The sequence below is a fragment of the Ailuropoda melanoleuca genome, chromosome 3 (genome assembly GCF_002007445.2).
Source record: "Ailuropoda melanoleuca isolate Jingjing chromosome 3, ASM200744v2, whole genome shotgun sequence".
NCBI lineage: Eukaryota > Metazoa > Chordata > Mammalia > Carnivora > Ursidae > Ailuropoda > Ailuropoda melanoleuca.
In genome coordinates, this window is record NC_048220.1 from 78479354 (window position 1) to 78499263 (window position 19910).

General features: G+C 35.4%; 1 protein-coding gene across 1 annotated transcript in view; it reads right to left on the minus strand.

Moving 5' to 3' along the window:
- The window catches only part of FBXL17 (F-box and leucine rich repeat protein 17), a gene marked incomplete at its 5' end in the record, with an annotated part of 496760 nt that overhangs the window by 302878 nt on the left and 173972 nt on the right, over window positions 1-19910 (minus strand). Inside the window, one exon of the mRNA XM_002917814.4 lies at window positions 14118-14248. Within this exon, the coding sequence (XP_002917860.3) occupies window positions 14118-14248 (131 nt within the window). The remainder of the gene's footprint in view (window positions 1-14117; window positions 14249-19910) is intronic.

The following is a 19910-nucleotide window of genomic DNA, read 5'->3' on the forward strand; positions in this document are numbered from 1 at the left end:
GCGGAGGAGCCTGATGCGGGGCTCGATCCCAGAACGCTGGGATCATGCCCTGAGCCGAAGGCAGATGTTTAACGACTGTGCCACCCAGGAGCCTCTTGCTCTATTTCTTCACCGACTCGAGCAGTTAATTTTGTTTTTTTTTTGGTTTTTTTTTGTTACCTTGAACACAAGCTTATGGTCTGATTGCCATGTAATCAGTCAACACACATTTATTGAGCTTCTGGTTAGGAGTCCAGGACTGTAGAAAAGTCACAATTCCCAGATTCAGTTTTAACACCTATGCTGCTATCACCGTAACATTCAAGTAACTTATAAACCATCTGAGTGTAAATTAAAACTAATAGATAAAAATGCAACATCTCTTTCCTCTCCGCAAACATCAAGTGAGATTTTCTAGATATATATTCACACAAAGCAAAATATTTGTCTGTATATGTATAATACAATAAAACATCAAAATACTAAAATACACAAGTGATTTATTGATGGGAAAGAAGAGATTAATCAAAACCAAAAATAAGAATTCCGCTTAAATCCAAGTTAAAAGGAAAACAAATGGAAATTGTATTTCCCGAATAAAACTAGTTCTCAAAATACTATAATAAATCATGGAGGAAATGCTCCCAGGCTTTTTTATTTAACAGGCAATAAAACCCTGAGGCAGGTCCGATTAGCATGCCACTATGGTAAATGATAAGATGAGCAATGATATATATGTCAGAATCAACTACTACTATTAACCAGTTTATTGATGTATAGTTTTTAAGGTGATAGTTAAAATTAAAAATGAAAGCATTTCAAAAATGAAAAGACCCCCACTACTATTTGTGGAATTTTTTGTGGTAGGTATTAAGTACACTACTTACATATGCCATAGAGGCTCTGTCTTTACAAGACTTATTATTAGAAGACATAAATGCTGATGGTAAAAATATAATGGTGATTAAGCCTCAACCACAACACTTCTAAGAAAGGGTCTCTTCCCTTCCATGTCTCCCTAGTTAGACGATTAAGTAAAAAAGAATATATTATTAAAACAATAAAGCCCTAAAATTGTTTTTAATACAGCAGTTGACCATTGAACAACACAGATTTGAACTGCACAGGTCCATTTATACACAGATTTTTTTTTTATAAATACAATACAGAAGTGTAAATGCATTTTCTCTTCCTTATGATTTTTAAAATAACACTTTCTTTTCTCTAGCTTACTTTGTGGTAAGAAGACAGCACATAATACATACAACATACAGAATTTGTGTTAACTGACTGCTCATACTACCTATAAGGTTTCCAGTCAATGGCAGGCTATTAGTGGTTATATTTGGGGAAGTCGAAAGTTACACAATAGTTTTCAAATGTGCAGGGGGTTGACGCTCCTAACCCCGCACTGTTCAAGGCTCAACTGTATACAGAGAATCGAGGCCTTCTATTCATGTATTTTTAAATCTGTATTCATGCTATTCCCTTCAGACTCAAAGCTCTTATGAGACCAGAAGAGCTGTCTTTTTTCCCCACGCATTTTTTAGACAAATACTCAAGATTAAATAGTAACACTAGAAACTGCAAATGGATGTTATTTTATTATAATATTTATTTTATTCAATGATATTTATTTTATTATAATGCTATTTGGCTAGCACTTATATTCAATAGACTCCATTGGTAGATTTAACTGCTTATGGCAACCAACTGTATTTTTAAACTCAGAATAAGCTGTTGGAGGCAGTTTGATAGATGGGATTGAGGTCAGACAGATCTACATTCAATCCTGACTTTGCACTTACTAGCTGTGATCGTCAGCAGGATAATTTACCTCTGTGAGTCTCATTTTAGTTCATCTATAAAACAGGGTATATTGATACCTATGTCATAGAGTTAATGTGATAATTAAATAAGACAATAAGTAGAACATTCCTGGCACCTTGCCTAACAATATAAAATTCTCAACAAAGAGTAGCTACAAAGTCTCTGTAATTGATTCCCGTATAACAAACCAATCAAAACTTAGTAGCTTTAAAAAAACAAAACAAAACAAACAAACAAAAAATCAGCTCTTATTTGCTCACTAATCCATGGGCCAGCAATTTGGACTAGGCTTAGCTGAGTAGTTCTGCTGGTTTCATTCACAGGATTGCAGGAGTCCAAAGGCTTAACTAAAGCTAGGTAGTCTAAGACAACCTCATTCACATACACGACCGCTGACCCGGGCTGTTCGCCAACCCTCTATCTCCCATGTGGTCTCTCATCTTCAGAGAGACTGGTCTGGGCTGCTTCAGGTGGTGGCGGCATTCCAGAAAGGCAAGAAGAGATGTTGCAAGGGCTCTTAGAGCCAAAGCTTAGAAGTCCCACAACACAACTTCCACAACATACTACTGGTCAGAGAAAGTCACAAAGCCCACCTAGATGTGGGAGGATAGGGAAATTGGTGCCACCTGTTGATGGGAGGACCAGTAATGTCACAGCGCACAAAGGTATGCATACAGGGATGGGCAAAACTTGTGGCTGTAATTTGCAATGTTCTAAAGCCTGCAAAAGAGTGACAAATTTTTATAGCACCTACGCTATCTTTCAACATTAAATAATTGCAGAATTCAAGTTCTGACGGCCAAAAAGAAGTGCTAGTTTGAGTTTACCCCAAATTAGAGTAACATCTGCTCTGCTCCTTTAATGACAGATTTCAAAAGACAAACAACCAGGTCCGAGTGATGGATACCATCATGTAGGTTTCTTTGGTTGCTTTTCTGTGCTAAGGGTTCTCAACACTTTTGTATTGGCTTAATTCAATAAATTTGTTTTCATTTGACTTAATAGTTTCACCTTCAACAAGCGGCTTTGTAATTGAAGATTCCACAACAAACAGCATCAACAAGAAATCAGGATCGAGTATAAAGTACTTCTAGAAACTATGCAGTATGTAAAAGAAAATAAAGAAAAATATATCATTGTAAAAAGTATATATACTTTTGTTCCTCTCCATGAAAACGATCACTAATAAAATTTAGTTTTGTGATGTAGTTAAATAGCTAGGCCCAGAGATCTACTCATACCGAATTAAGGAGAGATAAAGTAAGAAGAAATAAATTAAAGAAAATAATTTTCATATCTCCTATGAAACAACAAGTAGAATGCCAAAACAAAACCTGAAATGTATCTTTAATTTATCGTGTCAAATCTCACTTTAACAAATATCTTTCTCACTTTTTTATCACAGCTACACAAAGTCACAAAATGATCATTGCTACCAAGACTTCCTTTAAAATGTGTGTCTCCAGAATATTTATCTTGAGACCCACCGTCCTTAATACAATAAAATCTGTTTGTTTCAGAGAATTTCACGGGGCAGGATATGCCACTAAACACACTGCGTGATAAGACTTGCTCCTTATGGAAGGAGAGAGGTGAAAGAAAGCTTCTTGCTGTTTGACAATATGGCGAGCAGAGAAGCAGTTTGGGGAATGGCTAATTCCCCCACTGACATTTCTACATTTTCCAATGAAGAACTGATTCCTAAGCTTGCCATTTTTTTTTCAGCGAGAATCTGTTATAACATTGCTTCGTAGAGAAACAGTTGGAAACTCAAGGAGTTTTCAATTTTAGACAAATTGATGCTGCCAAAATTACAATACTCAATAACAGAAAACTTCAATAACATGAAGTGCGCCTAATCTGGTTTTTAAGACATTTGAAAGTCCTGATTATTTTATGAGAAGCCACATAAGAAGCCGAATACACATTCAGCTAGAGAAAATATCGCTAGCCAGTGCCATCTTTGGTGGCAAGGTTATTTCTCCTCCTGCGTGAACAAGGCAATTTAGCATGCATATTGAAATTAGGTAATTCAAACTGATAATTACAGATTAAAGATAATCCCAGGCTACAGCTCCTATACAGGTAATCTACTTCTCAATTTATCTTTACAGGAAATCCTGTAAATACTAAAACACTCTTATTTCGCTTTAATTATTTCAAAGCCCTACGCGAGTGATAGATATACTCTACAGGTTCGTATGGAATAGTTTTATCACTTTTGAAAAATAGTGACTATTCTAACATTCTTTAATTATACTGCTTACTAATCTTAATTGCCACGATTTCAAAAGACAGTTCCAAAGTGCATCTTGAACAAACAGAAAAGCAATTAGCCTAAATTAATTGCTTTGCTGATGTGATTTGCAGTAGGTATGCTTGGTGGTTTTGAAACTCCTGCCAGTGCTTTCACAACTTGATGTTCTGATGATTTTTTAGCCTATTTTTGCACCAGAGCAATTAACCAGATAATTGTTCTAATGTGAACCTGGCCTTAATCAGTATGTTTAGGTTCATAGTGGCAATTAACCAAATATTAAACATACTTTAAAGAGCAGCACTCAAAATTGCTACAAGAAGAGTTAAGGAAAAACTAGCTATTTTTTTCTCCGACAGCCATACTTTTCTCACTAAGAAGCAGAAAAAAGCTGTAACTGTCTCCTCTGCCTCTTTTCAATTAACACAAGGTATCATTACATATGAAAGGCAAGTGAAGTTGCTGTTCTCATTTAGAAGTATTCCAAAGACCCTATTAAAAGGGCAAACCCAATGACTCAACATTAAAATCCTATTTATTGTTCAAAAAAGGAGGCAATGGCTTTCAGATGAATAGCATGCAATACATTAAGCAAGCTCTCTCTGAAGCCAGACAATGACATTAAATCCTCACCTTATTACGTATCAACTTTATTCAGAAATAAATAAATCTGGAAGAAAGAGGGCATTTGAGCCAACTGCTTGGATTTCGGCCAGAGTTCAAGCCAAATTTAAAAGCAGATTTATACGTCCTACAAAAGCAGCATTTATAATGCTCTCACTACACAGGTATTAAATTACTTCTCTGAGCTAGGCTCTATGCAAGGTGCCAGGGGCTGAGATGGGGGCAGGGGGCCCAAGACGAAGACACAGGTCCTCCTTACCAGGAGAGAGACTCATACACAAAGCATAACGCAGCCACAAAATGATATATGCCACCAGCAGAGTGACTGCTGTGGATTCAGCCAGACAGTAACATGATGTCGCCCTTCCTTACAACCACCACTATTATTTCATCTTTTCTCTACAGAAATTCACATTCATTTTAAGGGAAATTATCAGTAGTACAACTATAGCTGTTAATGAAACAAGTCTGCTCTTCTGACTTCAGTAAGTGAGGAGTTATTTTATACTAGCTGAAATTAAATGTTTTATCCGTTGGGGAATAATAGACGTGAAACCCTTCCGTTTTCATGAGGCAAAGGGCTGAAGCAGAAAGTATTCTGTCATTCTTCTTGTCTTCACATCTTCATGTCTTCTTTCTTAAGCTCTGAAAGGACTGTCACACAGAAAATAGCCCAGGCACATATGTGTCAGGTCTGCCATTTTTAATTATTACCAATCAAATTCCAGCAATTTCTCCTCTGGTTAAACATGTGTGTACCTATCTTCTAAAATATTTCTTTATGCCACAGTTCATAAAATATTTTAGGCTGAAGCAAATCCCTTGCACTAAATTAATAACTAATCACAGGAGATATTTATCATCTCAAGCCTTTTACAGGAAAATTGTCAGATTTAATCACCTTTCTCATATTTTCACTATTTACTGGACTTCATTTATCATACATTCAAAAATTTTGACAACAGCAAGTTATTTTAATTACATTTCTGTTTGTGGATTAAGAATAAGACAACTCCTGGGGGAACTGGAGAAGGAAGGGATGGCCTTAAGTTTGTCCAAGCTATCAATAAGCTATTATCATTTTCACCAATAAATGAAGACTTTTCTTCATTGTTGGCAATTTTAAAACAGGTTTGAGGTTAGGAAGCCTCCAAATCCATGAATATACAGCAATGCACTCATCATCACATAAAACATGTCCCATTCTTCCCATAATTTGATCATGAATTCTGATTTCAAACAATGTAAGACATATTTTTTAATCTCCCAAACAAAATGATTAATAGATGTTTATTCACATTTCTATTGCCTGAAAAACACAAAAGCAGTAGCAGCATTTCAAGTAGCAACGTAATTCTACAGAAGTTCTGTTAACAATATAATTCTATAGAAGCTCTGTTAATTATTATTTGTAGAAATGTTTACTTATGTATTACTGCTCAATAGGAGCCAAAGACAAAGCAGAATTTTAAAATTAACACTGTATGTCAGAACTACCATAAAAATTCACATTATTCTTTAAGACAAAATAATGTGAACATGGAAAACCAATAAGACAATTTCATTCACATCAAATCCAGCTTCCAACCCTTCTCCAGAACTGGAGTTAAAAATCAAAGCAAGCTTAGACATACAGATCTCGTACAGATTTTCCTTTCAAGGAATTTTATGAAATACTCTAGAATATATATCAATTAATATTTCCTTAAAAATGACACTCAGTTACTAGAACTACTAAAAGAACCAATATCCAATATTACTGTGTACCAAATAATGAAAAAGTTCCTTGAATTTGAACACACCAAAAATTTCATCTGAGGATAGATGCACAAATCATTTTATCAGAGAAACCTTACATTCTGTACAAAAATATCATCAGCTATTTGAAAAATCACATATACTAGGGGAAACTGTATAGATTAGTTATAGCAATTATATCTTACCAAAGGTACTGAAACCATCAGTAAAGTTAACTTCCTTCTTTTTAACTCAGTGACAACTTACTCAAAGTATAAACCCAGTAGTCTCCTTTACTCTGCAATGGTTAAGTATTTGCTACAACTGACAGGGAGCATTTATAGATAATAAAATATTTACAAAAATAAATCTGTGTCAGAAAGACAAATATATAATTTCACTCATGTGGAATTTAAGAATCAAAAATGATGAATATAGGGGAAGGGAAGGAAAAATAAAATAAGATAAAAACAAAGAGAGGCAAACCATAAGAGAGTCTTAACTATAGGCAACAAACTAGGGGTTGCTGGAGGGGAGGAGAGTGGGAGGATGGGGTAACTGGGTGTGGGTATTAAGGAGGACAACTTTAATGAGCACTGAGTATTATATAAAACTGATGAATCACTAAATTCTACCCCTGAAACTAAGAACACACTATATATTAACTAACTTGAATTTAAATTTAAATAATAATTAAAAAAATAAATGTGTGTCATCATACGCTTAAAAAAATACCTATTCAAAATTCATTTGTGAAATTCTTTCAATACCAACTATGAACCAGGCATGGTACAAGACCCAAAAATGGGCAAGACTTTCTACTTTTCCTCAAGGAACTTAGTAAGAAATGAAGAGTATTTACAAATGGGGTTTTTGGGGAAAAATAGCTTTTCTATTTTTTTTTTTTTAAAGATTTTATTTATTTGACAGAGAGAGAGACAGCCAGGGAGAGAGGGAACACAAGCAGGGGGAGCGGGAGAGGAAGAAGCAGGCTCCTAGCGGAGAAGCCTGACGTGTGGCTCAATCCCAGAACGCTGGGATCACGCCCTGAGCCAAAGGCAGACGCTTAACGACTGAGCCACCCAGGCGCTCCGAAAAATTGCTTTTCATTACAAAATTAGCTATTTTGAAAATGTACAACTCTATGTAAGATACCCAAAACTTGTCACCTATCAGATATCCCATAGGGAAAAAAAGAAGGTAACATTCTAATGATGTTTAGAATGATCAAGCATAGTCTGATGCCTGAGGAAGGATGACCACGCAATTTATCACCCAAACCAGAACACTTTGGAGCACAGAAGAGAACAGCACAGCACAAACACTAAACCCAAGAGAATTTTAAAATAACAAGAATAGACCGGAAATGACATGAGCAAAACAAGACATTAGGTCATTTGAGGCCTGAGGCAGAATAAGGTACTGAGAGAACATGAGCCCTTCGTGGTTAGAGCTCAGACTTTGAAGACATATTAAAATGGGTTCCAGTCTTGATTCCACCAGTAACTACTTGTGAGCTATCTAACCTCTCTGGACCTTAATTCTTTCCTTTGACAATGGGGTTAATTTCTTCCTCAGGGTTGTTGTAAAAACTAAATGAACAATGTGTAAACACTTAGCACAATGTATGGCACAGATTACAATAAATGATATAGCTATTATTAGATATTGTTATTATTGTCGGTCCAAAAAACAAAAAAGAGAAAATATTATACTCTCTGACCTCTCTAGCATTACAAGAACCAATTAGGGGTTTGTTTGTTTGTTTGTCTGTTTAGTAGGCTCTATACCCAACAGGGTGCTTGAACTCATGACCTCAAGGTTGAGGGTAGCATGCTCTAAGTTTTAAAGAGAGGATCCTTTGTAGAAAGACACAGAAGACATATTTTTACAGATGGTTTGAGAACCTGAATAATAGTTACTCTAATACCATACTATTCTTCCAGGGACAGTCTTACAAATAATTGCAAATATAAAAGAGAGTGTCAAAAAAATATGCCAAGTTTAAACAAGTGTCACTAGCATAGAAAAACTCCATTCTGTGTCTATAACTCCCTCAGAACTCAACAAAATATTTTTATTCTTTTTGCAAAGACATGAATAAATATCACAAAAAGTATAAAATTATGTGGTAGATTACAAAAATAAGCTAAAATTCAGTTTTACAAAAGCTCCAGCTGACCAGCCCAGCCACATAATTAGGTAGCAAAAGTGTCCAGACAGACGGCTCCACACTCTACACAGGCAGGACAGTGCTGCTATGAACACCACCACGGAGCTGCTTCAAAAGTCAGTGTTATTTTTGCCGCCTCTTGATTTCCAAGTTCTCAGACTTTTTTATAAGAGAAAATTGTTCAAACTCCACAGTCAATACTCCAAGGTGAAAAGTATTCCTCTCCTCCAGACCACTTAACTTTAATAGAAAACAAAATATTCTCAAACTCAAATTCAGCTATGCCTGCTGGATTTAATGGATAGGTCTGTCCCCCTTGGGCAATCTTTAAACCTCAGTCTCTAGGAGAATTAAGTAATATTAGGGGATTGAAATGAAATAAAATTCTAAGTCCACTGTGACATGACATTCACAGGAAGATGGTAGATTATCCGCACAGTCCTCGAACACTTATAAATACAATATATAGCATATGTTCACAAAACAATTCTTGGAAATAAAACACAATGGGCACTCAGCAAATAGTTTATATCACCAACACCTGCTCAAATCCTCTCTGAACTTTATTTCTAAATGTCACCGTTTTTTATTGAATCAATGGAAATTTGAAAGAAGAAACAGAATAAACATCCAGAGAAGATCAAGGGAGTTGAAAAAATCTTTATAGAAAGCCTCATTGAGTCTTCCATGAGCCAGGGCACTGTCAGTCTCCCTGAAAGGGGCGGTGGAGGAATCTCTCATTCTACCACTCCAACCCAAGCACACCTAAAAGACTAGAAAGGGCTACACGCAGAAGAATAAAAGAGAAAGAATAGTGTTAAGATTTTTCTTAATGCTATCAACAAAGAAATCATGAGTCAAATACTGCGCACTGGAAATAAATTCATTTTAAAATAAATAATTTTATATCACAGCCTTGAAGTTGGAGGGAATTTTATAAACCAGCTCAGCTCTCTTTATAATTCAGGTGACTGATAACACTCTTGATTGAACAGTAGGCGGAGGTGGCCACTTTGGATGGCAATGGGTGAAAATAAAGTTTTTAACTCATTTTAAGCTGAATTCTGTTTCTCGTTGTAACTTCCATCCATTGGCCAAAGTTCTGATGTCTAAAATAATGAAAAACTAATGTAGGTAGGTCAATTAACTATTATCTGTTAATATATTTTATCAGACTCAATTTAAAGAGAGCTATTTGGTTTGAAATAAGAAATATCTAAAAAAAAAACCCTCTACATTCTTGATTTTGATAAAGGAGAATTCAGTCTGTAGACTGGGGAATAGACAGATAATACAAAAAATGTATCATGCCCGGTAGGAATGGTGGAGGACTGGAGAATGGCCAGAAAGAAAAGCCTATTCCTTATCCTGGAAAGAATGTGAGACCAGTGTTGCTAGATCTGCAACTTCCCCATGAGGGAGCTGAACTTCAAAATTTTATGCGAACTATTCCAATTTTTAAAGTGTTGGCAGCTAGTTCAACTTTGTAAATATTCTATAGGCCTTGCAAAACCGCTTCATTGACAGGACTCAGCCGTAGCCCACCAGTTTGCAACTTCAATTGGTCTTATCAAAAAGCTTTAGTTTAAGAGAAAATATCCGTAGTTATTATTCTAAACACCAGTACATAGAAAGTGAAATGCAACATACTATAAATGCTGTTTTATATTAGAAAGAAACTGGTCACAATAGTCTAAGATTTAAAATTCTCCAAATTTTAGAATGTCCACTGATGCAACAGCTCCCTTGACATACATACAAGATTCATACAGCAAAATTAACTCCTTAGAGAAAGTGTCCTTAGTTATAGATGTTCAACAAGTTTAATACATTCGTTTTTTTTTTTTTTTACTGCAAATTCAAAGGATAAATTGCTAGCTAGGGAAGTTCGACTGGTTGGCAACATAACCTATTTTAACAACCAGCCTGGTATTTGTTATGCTTTGTAATGTTAGCTGATGGATGCTAAAGAAATTTTTATTTCTCTTATATTGTTGTCCTGATTCATTAGCAAGCATGGTCAACAGTTAATGAATGGACCATATATTTGATAAAGGGTATACAGATCATGTGATTGAACTTTTCTCAGGACTAATCTTAAAAACTGAAAATGGGGAGATTAATTGACTCTTTGATAGCCAATTAAAAATTTTTTAAATAGCTTTTGTAAAGATCTATTAGATTTCATTGAATTCTTCTTGGCAAATAAAGAACAAAAGAGCCATTATACGTCTATCACTAAAGATGCTCAGAACTATTCAGTTTTTCACATTATCAGCTTGTTACATCCAAAGCAGGCTGCTTTTGGACTCTGCGGCAAACATACAAAAACGATGAAGACAAAATTGAATGTAAAATAACAAGATTTATATCAAATACAAATAAACGTTTCAATAAACTTAAGAGTCAGAGACAGTAGAGGAGATACAACTGGATGTTTAATTTAAGTCACTGATAGAAATAGTCAGTGTCTTCTTTTCATAAACCACTTGGATTTTATTTGTATTCAAAAGCAATGGTAAATGTCAAATGACTACTAGACCATCCTTCTGAATACAAGAAAATATGCTGCTTAACTTTCTAAACACAAAAAGTGCTTTTAGAAAAACAAAGATAAAGAATGGCATGTCTTAGTCATACGCATCAGTTTAAGAACCACAAAATGGTAAGAGATACCAAGAGCGCAACACTAAAGACCTTCAATTACTACATATTTTAAAATTTTGAGCTTCAAAAGAAAGTTTACAGATAAGAACTTTGAAATTCCAAGATAAATCTTATATCTAAAGATTCGAATATCAATGTTTATCTTCGTGTAAGGAATCCTTTCTCAAAGCCAGCAGCATTAAGCATAGATCCTTTTCATATGTGCAGTGTATAAAATAACACCTAAAATTTCTATTATACTTTTATTAAGAAAGAAAATCATGATATTACTTCTAAAAACTAAGAATTTTACATATAAATATTAGTTATATGTGAATCCCAACCATGAAACTGAAAATTGACCCATCAACCACCATTTGCTTTTTTTGTTCCAGTTTTTAAGGCAACGATGATGTGAAAATATGTCTGTTAGCAAAGCCAAAGAAAAGTCATACAAATGCTGTACATTTAATAGGAATAGTATGACCTTCCACTAAACAAAAGATGTTGAAAGGATTAAAAGAGAACACGTGTAAAGTGCCTATCAATTACCTGGGCAATAAAGGTTACTTTCCTCCCCTCTATCCTTACAATGCTCACTATTATTTCATTCATTAAGCCTTATGTCACCTCAAGAGAGCACCTTTGAGAACAGGAGGGACTCAGTGCCCTACAGTCCGAGACACAGTACCATGTATTTAGTAGGGGGTTAATAAATGCTTCCTGATTTACTAGAGGATAATAATAACGAACAAATGTAAAACATGCTAATTGATAGGCTAAATGCATTAGTGCATTCCAGTGCCCTCTATATGAAAGGTGACTAACCCATCTCAGCTAAGTGCTGAAATTATAATTAAGTCTGATGGGAAGTCCTAGATTTATACCAATATAATTACAAATATTACTTAGCTTAGTGATAGAGTATGGCAAGAACAATGAGATGAGTAATTTAGATGATACTGCAAAGTGGGTTTTAATGTTTGAAACTTCTATTACAGTACACAGGATAAGTGCAAGTAGTGTAATTAAAACCTAAAAGAGTCTGATTTTTAAAACTACTGCTCAGCCTCATTAAAATGCATGTTTTCTCAATTAATCCAAACTTTTCCATTAAAAACATAAAAATACACTTCCATTCCTTGCAAATAAATCTTTACAGTACATATATTTAGGATCAAATACCAAATAACCATCAGAGTTAAGTAGGAAAAACATTATTGAAATAGCAAGAGCTTTGAATACATGGAGCCTAACAAAGGGAAGGAAAGGCAAAGTGAGGGCTGCACACTTTCTCATTGGTAAATACTCACTTATGACTAAATAAGCATTTGAAGAGCCAGAAGACTAGAAATCCCTCAATATCTCTATTAAACCGAAGCAAAATGTGTACTTCTTAGAAGATAACCCTTCTCATCATGTACGGACTGCTTCCTATTTGCCCCTGTATTCTTTAAGTCCTGATGCTTCTACGTATGTCAAGTAACCAGAAAACTGTTGTAGAATAAAAGGCAATCATTTTCCTAATCATTTTGTTGGAAAAACGGTTTTTTTCCTTTTAATTCAATACATTACTAAGCAGTTTATCTCAATATTAAACTAATGCAAAACACCACAGGACAATGTTTCCGTATGCACTTCATCTTATTAGATGTTATGAAAAACACTTAAAAGATTATTTTAAGTTGTCATATAATCGACTATAGAAGAATGTTGATTATAGAGAAGAATTTTATTTTTTGAATTTTTATCAATTCTCTGTAGATTTCGTCGATGTACTTTATGTGACTATTATTCAAAACAAACACCTTTTATAAATGATGACCATGTGACTAGATTAGAAAGTTAAAAAAAAAATTTACTAAGGGTCAAGTCAAAGGCTGCAAGTGTCATGTGGGGTTAAGAAAATGTCACTAGAACTTAACCATAATTGGCGAAAATGGAGTCCGTGTAACTTTCATTTTAAGTACAAAAGGAAATTAAAAGAGGAGGGGGAAAGTATTTTGAATTTAAAGCATTATCTGACACAAACGTAATAAATCATTGCTCCTATTTATGAAAAAGTCTTTAAACCTGAATAGGTTCTAATTTTAGCTGAAATAGTACTTTCTATTTTGAAGGCAAAATATTTTGGGGGGCTTATCTTCAAAAAGAAAACACGTCTCCCTAAAAGTCACTGGGCAAGCATCTTGTCTCATCCTGTATGTCAGGACCTCAGTACTTAGTTAACAGTAGCGGAATAGTGCTACTCTGTGCTGGTTTTCATTATAAAGGAGTCTACTCTCAAGGGTTCTTTCATCTTTTTTTCTTTCAGGCAATATTTCAAAGAAAAATGGGTTCATCACTGTTTATAAGACGAAAATTACTCATTTTACACATTTTTACACTATATGTTAAACTGCCCATCACGTGACTTCCATTTCCAAAACAATCTACATTGATACAAAGAACAAAATGGCATCCTTTAGAAAGGATCTTAATGCGTCATGTTTGAAATGTTTTCTTAGAATCAATTTCCTTGACAAGTGAACAGCAAATCAACCACAAAGTTGCAAAAATATTAAAATGACAAATAAGCAATATACCTGGATGGGTGACAAAGAAAATTTCAACAGACTGCTGTTGTTATCACTGTTTAGGCAAACATTTGAATCAAAGCACATAAAACCTTGTCACAGATATGAGCAATGGATGGATGAAAAGTATACAGCTAGATGGTTTTCAAATCTTAAACATATCTATTTTAAAAGGCATGGCTACATTAAATTTTCCTTAAAATTGACATGCCTTGTCATAATGATAATTAGTATTTGGTCAATGGAACACACGTTTCCCTCTGGAAAAGTGTTTTTAAGATGTTACAATGGTTACCTGTCATTTATGATCCAGTTCAGACAGAGATTGAGCGAGCTAAGATTTTTGCACCTCTTGACAATTTCCATCACAGTTTCATTATCCAGTTCAGTGATATGACGTAGGTCCAAGCTGGAAAGATTTCGTAGCTAATGAGATAAATAAAATGAAAGATGACAAAGGTAAATATTACATTCATCCTCAAAAATTATATAGCTTATTATAGAGTATCACCATACAATATTCAAAATAAATAATAGTCTAATTAAATTAACCTCATTCATATAATATTTTACATACTAAATTAGAAATGAATGCAGACATCTATGGTAAATTTATGAATGACAATAACATTAAAATCAAACAGATTTTATTGATGCGTCATGCAAATCAAAAGTTAGCTACCTAATAGGTAGGGGAGCTGTTAAACATATTACATTAAGTATCTACAGTTTGATAAGATTATTCTAATATTGTTCAATTTCAGATATTTATCTTCATGATTATAATGTCACTTTCATATGGTTTTTCTCACTTTTTTTTTAAAGATTTTATTTATTTATTTGACAGAGAGAGACAGCCAGCAAGAGAGGGAACACAAGCAGGGGGAGTGGGACACGAAGAAGCAGGCTTCCAGCAGAGGAGCCCGATGTGGGGCTCAATCCCAGAACGCTGGGATCACGCCCTGAGCCAAAGGCAGGCGCTTAACGACTGCGCCACCCAGGCGCCCCAAGGTTTTCTCACTTTTTAAAAGATGAGGATATGAGTAAGTGGTTAATTTAGAGATACCCTGGTGATATTTTATCAATGTACTCCGAATTGAACCATTGTGGGTGGTGTGTTTCGCCATATGGAAAGCAATATAAAATGTTGTTGAAGAAGTAAAGATTTTCACCCACAACTATATGGTCAATTAATCTTTGACAAAGCAGGAATGAATTTCCAATGGAAAAAAAAATAGTCTCTTCAAATAATGGTGTTGAGAAAACTGGACAGATACATGCAGAAGAATGGAACCGGACCACTTTTTTACACCATACCCAAAAATAACTTTAAAATGAATGAAAGACCTAAATGTGAGACAGGAAACCATCAATATCCTACAGAAAAACACAGGTAGCAACCTCTTTGACCTCAGCTGTAGCAACTTCTTACTAGATATGTTGCTGGAGGCAAGGGAAACAAAAGCAAAAATGAACTATTGGGATTTCATCAAGATAAAACATTTCTGCACAGTGAAGGAAACAATCAACAAAACTAAAAGCCCATCTACGGAATTGAGAAGATATTTGCCAAAGACATATCTGATAAAGGGTTAGTGTCCAAAATCTACAATGAACTTATCAAACTCAACACCCAAAAAACAAATAATCCAGTTAAGAAATGGGCAGGAGATATGAATAGACATTTTTCCAAAGAAGACATCCAGATGGCTAACAGATACATGAAAAGATGCTTAACATCACTCATCACCAGGAAAATACAAATCAAAACCATGATGAGACACCACCTCACACCTGTCAGAATGGCTAAAATCAAAAACACAATAAACAACAGTTGTTACGAAAGATGTGGAGAAAGGGGAACCCTCTCACACTGTTGATAAGAATGCAAATGGGTGCAGCCATTCTGGAAAATAGTATGGAGGTTCCTCAAAAAGTTAAAAATAGAACTACCCTATGACCCAGCAATTGCACTACTAGGTATTTACCCAAAGGATACAAAAATAATGATGCAAAGGGGTACATGCACCCCGATATTGACCACAGCATTATCAACAATAGCCAAATTATGGAAAGAGCCTAAATGTCCATTAACTGATGAAAGGATAAAAAAGATGTGGCACGTATATATACAATGGAATATTACTCATCCATCAAAAAGAATGCAATCTTGCTATTTGCAATGACATGGATGGAGCTAGAGTGAATTATGCTGAGCGAAATAAGTCAGTCAGAGAAAGACAAATATCGTATGACTTCACTCATATGTGGAATTTATGAAACAAAACAGATGAACATAAGGGAAGGGGGGAAAAGGAGAGGGAGGCAAACCATTAGAGACTCTTAACTATAGAGAACAAACTGAGGGTTGCTACAGGGGAGATGGGTGGGAGACAGGCTAAATGGGTGATGCAGATTCAGGAGGGCACCTGTTATGACCCTGGGTATTATACGTAAGTGATGAATCACTAAATTCTACTCCTGAAACCAATATTACACTATATGTTAACTAACTAAAATTTAAATAAAAATTTGGGGAAAAATTATTTTCTGCAGGTATCACCTTCCCCATTTCTCTATTTTCTCTCCTTTCCTGAAGCTTCCTGTCTTCCTCTGACATTTAGTCTCCAAAGAAAATTGCTAATACCATTTAGACAAAGATGGAAATTAACCTCTTCAAATAAGCTACAAATAAAATAAGCTATTTTTGCTGAATAACATGCAAAGAATTAATCTGGAGGCAAGTGGTAAACCAGGTAACACCCCTTCCAAATACGTCAGTGCCCTAAAATGTTACTTACATGGCAAACTGGACTTTGCAGATGTGATTAAAGTTGTGGATTCTTGGGATGCCTGGGTGGCTCAGTTAGTTAAGAACTTGCCTTCGGCTCAGGTCATGATCCCAGGGTCCTAAGACAGAGCCCCGCATGGGGCTCCTTGCTCAGTAGGGAGCCTGCATCTCCCTCTGCCTGCCTCTCTCTCTCTTTCTCTCTCACAAATAAATAACTAAAATCTTAGAAAAAAATTAAATAAAGTTATGGATTCTGAAATGGATAGATTATCCTGGATTAACAAGGTAGTCCCAATCTGATTACTGGGCCTTTATGTGCAGACAACCTTTCCCAGCTAAAGTCACAGAGATGTAATGGAAGAAGATGCAAGAGACATGTGAATTGTGAAAAGGATTCGATCTGCCTTTTTTGGCTTTGAGTATGGAGAAAGTAAGGAGCTAAGGAATGTGAGCGCCATCTAGAAACTGTAACAGCCCTGAGCTGAAAGCCAGTAAGAAATAGGAACTTCAGACGTACAATCTTAAAGAACTGAATTCCATCAAAAACCTGAAGAAGCAAGAAAACAGACTGTCCCCTGGAGATTCCAGAAGGGAACACAACCAAAACAACACCTGGATTTTAGCCTGGTGAGACCTGTGTTGGACTTCTGACTTACGGAACTATGAGATAATAAATTTGTGCTGCTCTATGACTGGATTAAGAAGATGTGGTCCATATATACAATGGAATATTACTCAGCCATCAGAAAGAATGATTACCCAACATTTGCAGCAGCATGGACGGACTGGAGGAGATAATGCTAAGTGAAATAAGTCAAGCAGAGAAAGACAATTATCATATGGTTTCACTCATTTATGGAACATAAGAAATAGGAAGATCAGTAGGAGAAGAAAGGGAAGAATCAAGGGAGGGTAAACAGAAGCGGGAATGAACCATGAGAGACTGTGGACTCTGGGAAACAAACTGAGGGCTTCAGAGGGGAGGGGGGTGGGGGACTGGGATAGGCCGGTGATGGGTATTAAGGAGGGCACATATTGCATGGTGCTCTGGGTGTTATATGCAAAATGAATCATGGAACAGCATCAAAAACTGGGGATATACTGTATGGTGCCTAATATAACAGAATAAAAATTATTAAAAAATAATAATAAATAAATAGCTAAATAAATAAATAAATAAATAAATAAATAAATAAATAAATAAAAATAAATTTGTGCTGTTCTAAGCTAGTAATTTGTTATGTCAGCAATAGAAAACGAGTATAGGGCATTTCTGGTACTGTGGGGGAGCTTACCCGGGACTGGCCAGTCTTTTCTACACCACCCTCAAATTCTTCTGTAGAGCCAGCAGGTTAGTCCTGCAGGAAGCTGACCTGAAGCTGTAATCCAACTAAAAGGCCTCAGAGAAGTGAGACAGCCAAGTTCCACCTGAGAGTCAGCTGAGCTTCAGCTCCAAGATAAGACAAGACACTGGGATCTCCACTGCTATTGAGTCAGAGGGAAAGAAACGCTCTAAAACAGCACTGTCCCAGAGAACTTTCTGATGATGCTAACATTCTATATCTCTGCTGTCCAATATGGTAACCACTAGTCACATGCAGCTACTGAGCACTTAAAATGTGACCAGTGTGAGGGAGGACCTGAATTTTTATCTCATTTCATTTTGTTTAGTTTACATTTACTTTTTCTGTGTGTGGCTAGAGGCTACAGCGCTGGACAGAGCAGCTCTAGAGAATTGAGTCTGTCAGGCAGCACATAAACCCTCTTTTCCACCTCAGCTAACATAGGAAGAAGCAACAAAGAGAGTGTTCATACAGAGTCACTGTTCCCTAATATATGCTGCAGAATTGAGGAGAGAAACAGAAGTAGCTAAGACAGATGAAATATGAAAATGTCCACAATAGTAGGTAAATTCTTTCTAATTGAGACAGCAAGAATCTATACACTAAGGGCTGAATTCAAGTTTTTTGATTACTGATTCAATCTCATTACTAGTAATCAGTCTGCTCAACTTTTCTATTTCTTCCTGATTGAGTTTTGGATTGTATGTTTCTAGAAATTTATCCATGTCTTTTAGGTTGTCTAATCTGTTGGCATATAATTCTCTTAGAATCTTTTGTTTTTCTGTAGTATCTGTTGTTATTTCTCCTCCTTCTTTTTGATTTTGAATCCTCTCTTTTTTTTCATGATGAGTCTGACTGAAGGTTGTCAATTTTGTTTATCTTTTCAATGAACCAGATACTGCTTTCATCGATATTTTCTTGTGTTTTTTTAGTTTCTATTTCATTTATCTCTGCTCTAATCTTTATTATTTCCCTCTTTCTACTAGCTTTGGACTTTGTTCTTTTTCTACCTCTTTAGGTGTAAACATCCAAAAGTCTTTACTACTGTTGGAGATATACTCCTCTGGAAACACATAAAGAACTAAATAGCCTCTTTGAGTTGTAGGTGCTGGATGGCTTGCTGGACTTATGTCCTGACAGCTCTACTCATATCTGCACCATACAAAATCAGAAATATATAAAATGGACCTTGGAGATGCTGAAAAATACTCTGAAGCATGACTATTAAGCCTATGAATGTTATGGATGAATTTTGCTATGTGTAATCATACGCATATGTGACCTATGAAATATAGCCATGTATAATACATACATAACATCACTTTATTTTCCAATTATTCTTTATTATACTCACTAGGAGGACACAAAATCATAAAAATTTTACCCAGCCATATAAATACTTCCTAAGCATGTATGTTTTGGAGTCTAGCACAGCTTATTTTTTCTCTGAGATTCATTTTTTATAATAATTTTTTATTATGTTACGTTAGTCACCATACAGTACATCCTTAGCTTTTGATGTAATGTTCCATGATTCATTATTTGCGTATAACACCCAGTGCACCTTGCAATACGTGCCCTCCTTAATACCCATCACCGGCCTATCCCAATCCCCCACACCCCTCCCCTCTGAAGCCCTCAGTTTGTTTTCCAGAACCATGAGAGACTGTGGACTCTAGCACAGCTTCTGACACAAAGTTTCTATGTGAATTCTTACATAGTTCTTAGCTTCCTTCACTGTAAGTTATCTTTATCATAACACTCTGAATGTACTTAATACCACTGAACTGTACACTTAAAAATGGTTAAAAAGTAAACTCTATGTTTTGTACATTTGACCACGATAAAAAAAAAAAATCACTTCATCAACCAGGACATAGAAGGAGGCTGTAATAAATTTCTGTAGAGAGGAAAATTTAAAGTTCTTGTGCCAGTTCAGTCCCCTCACATTAAG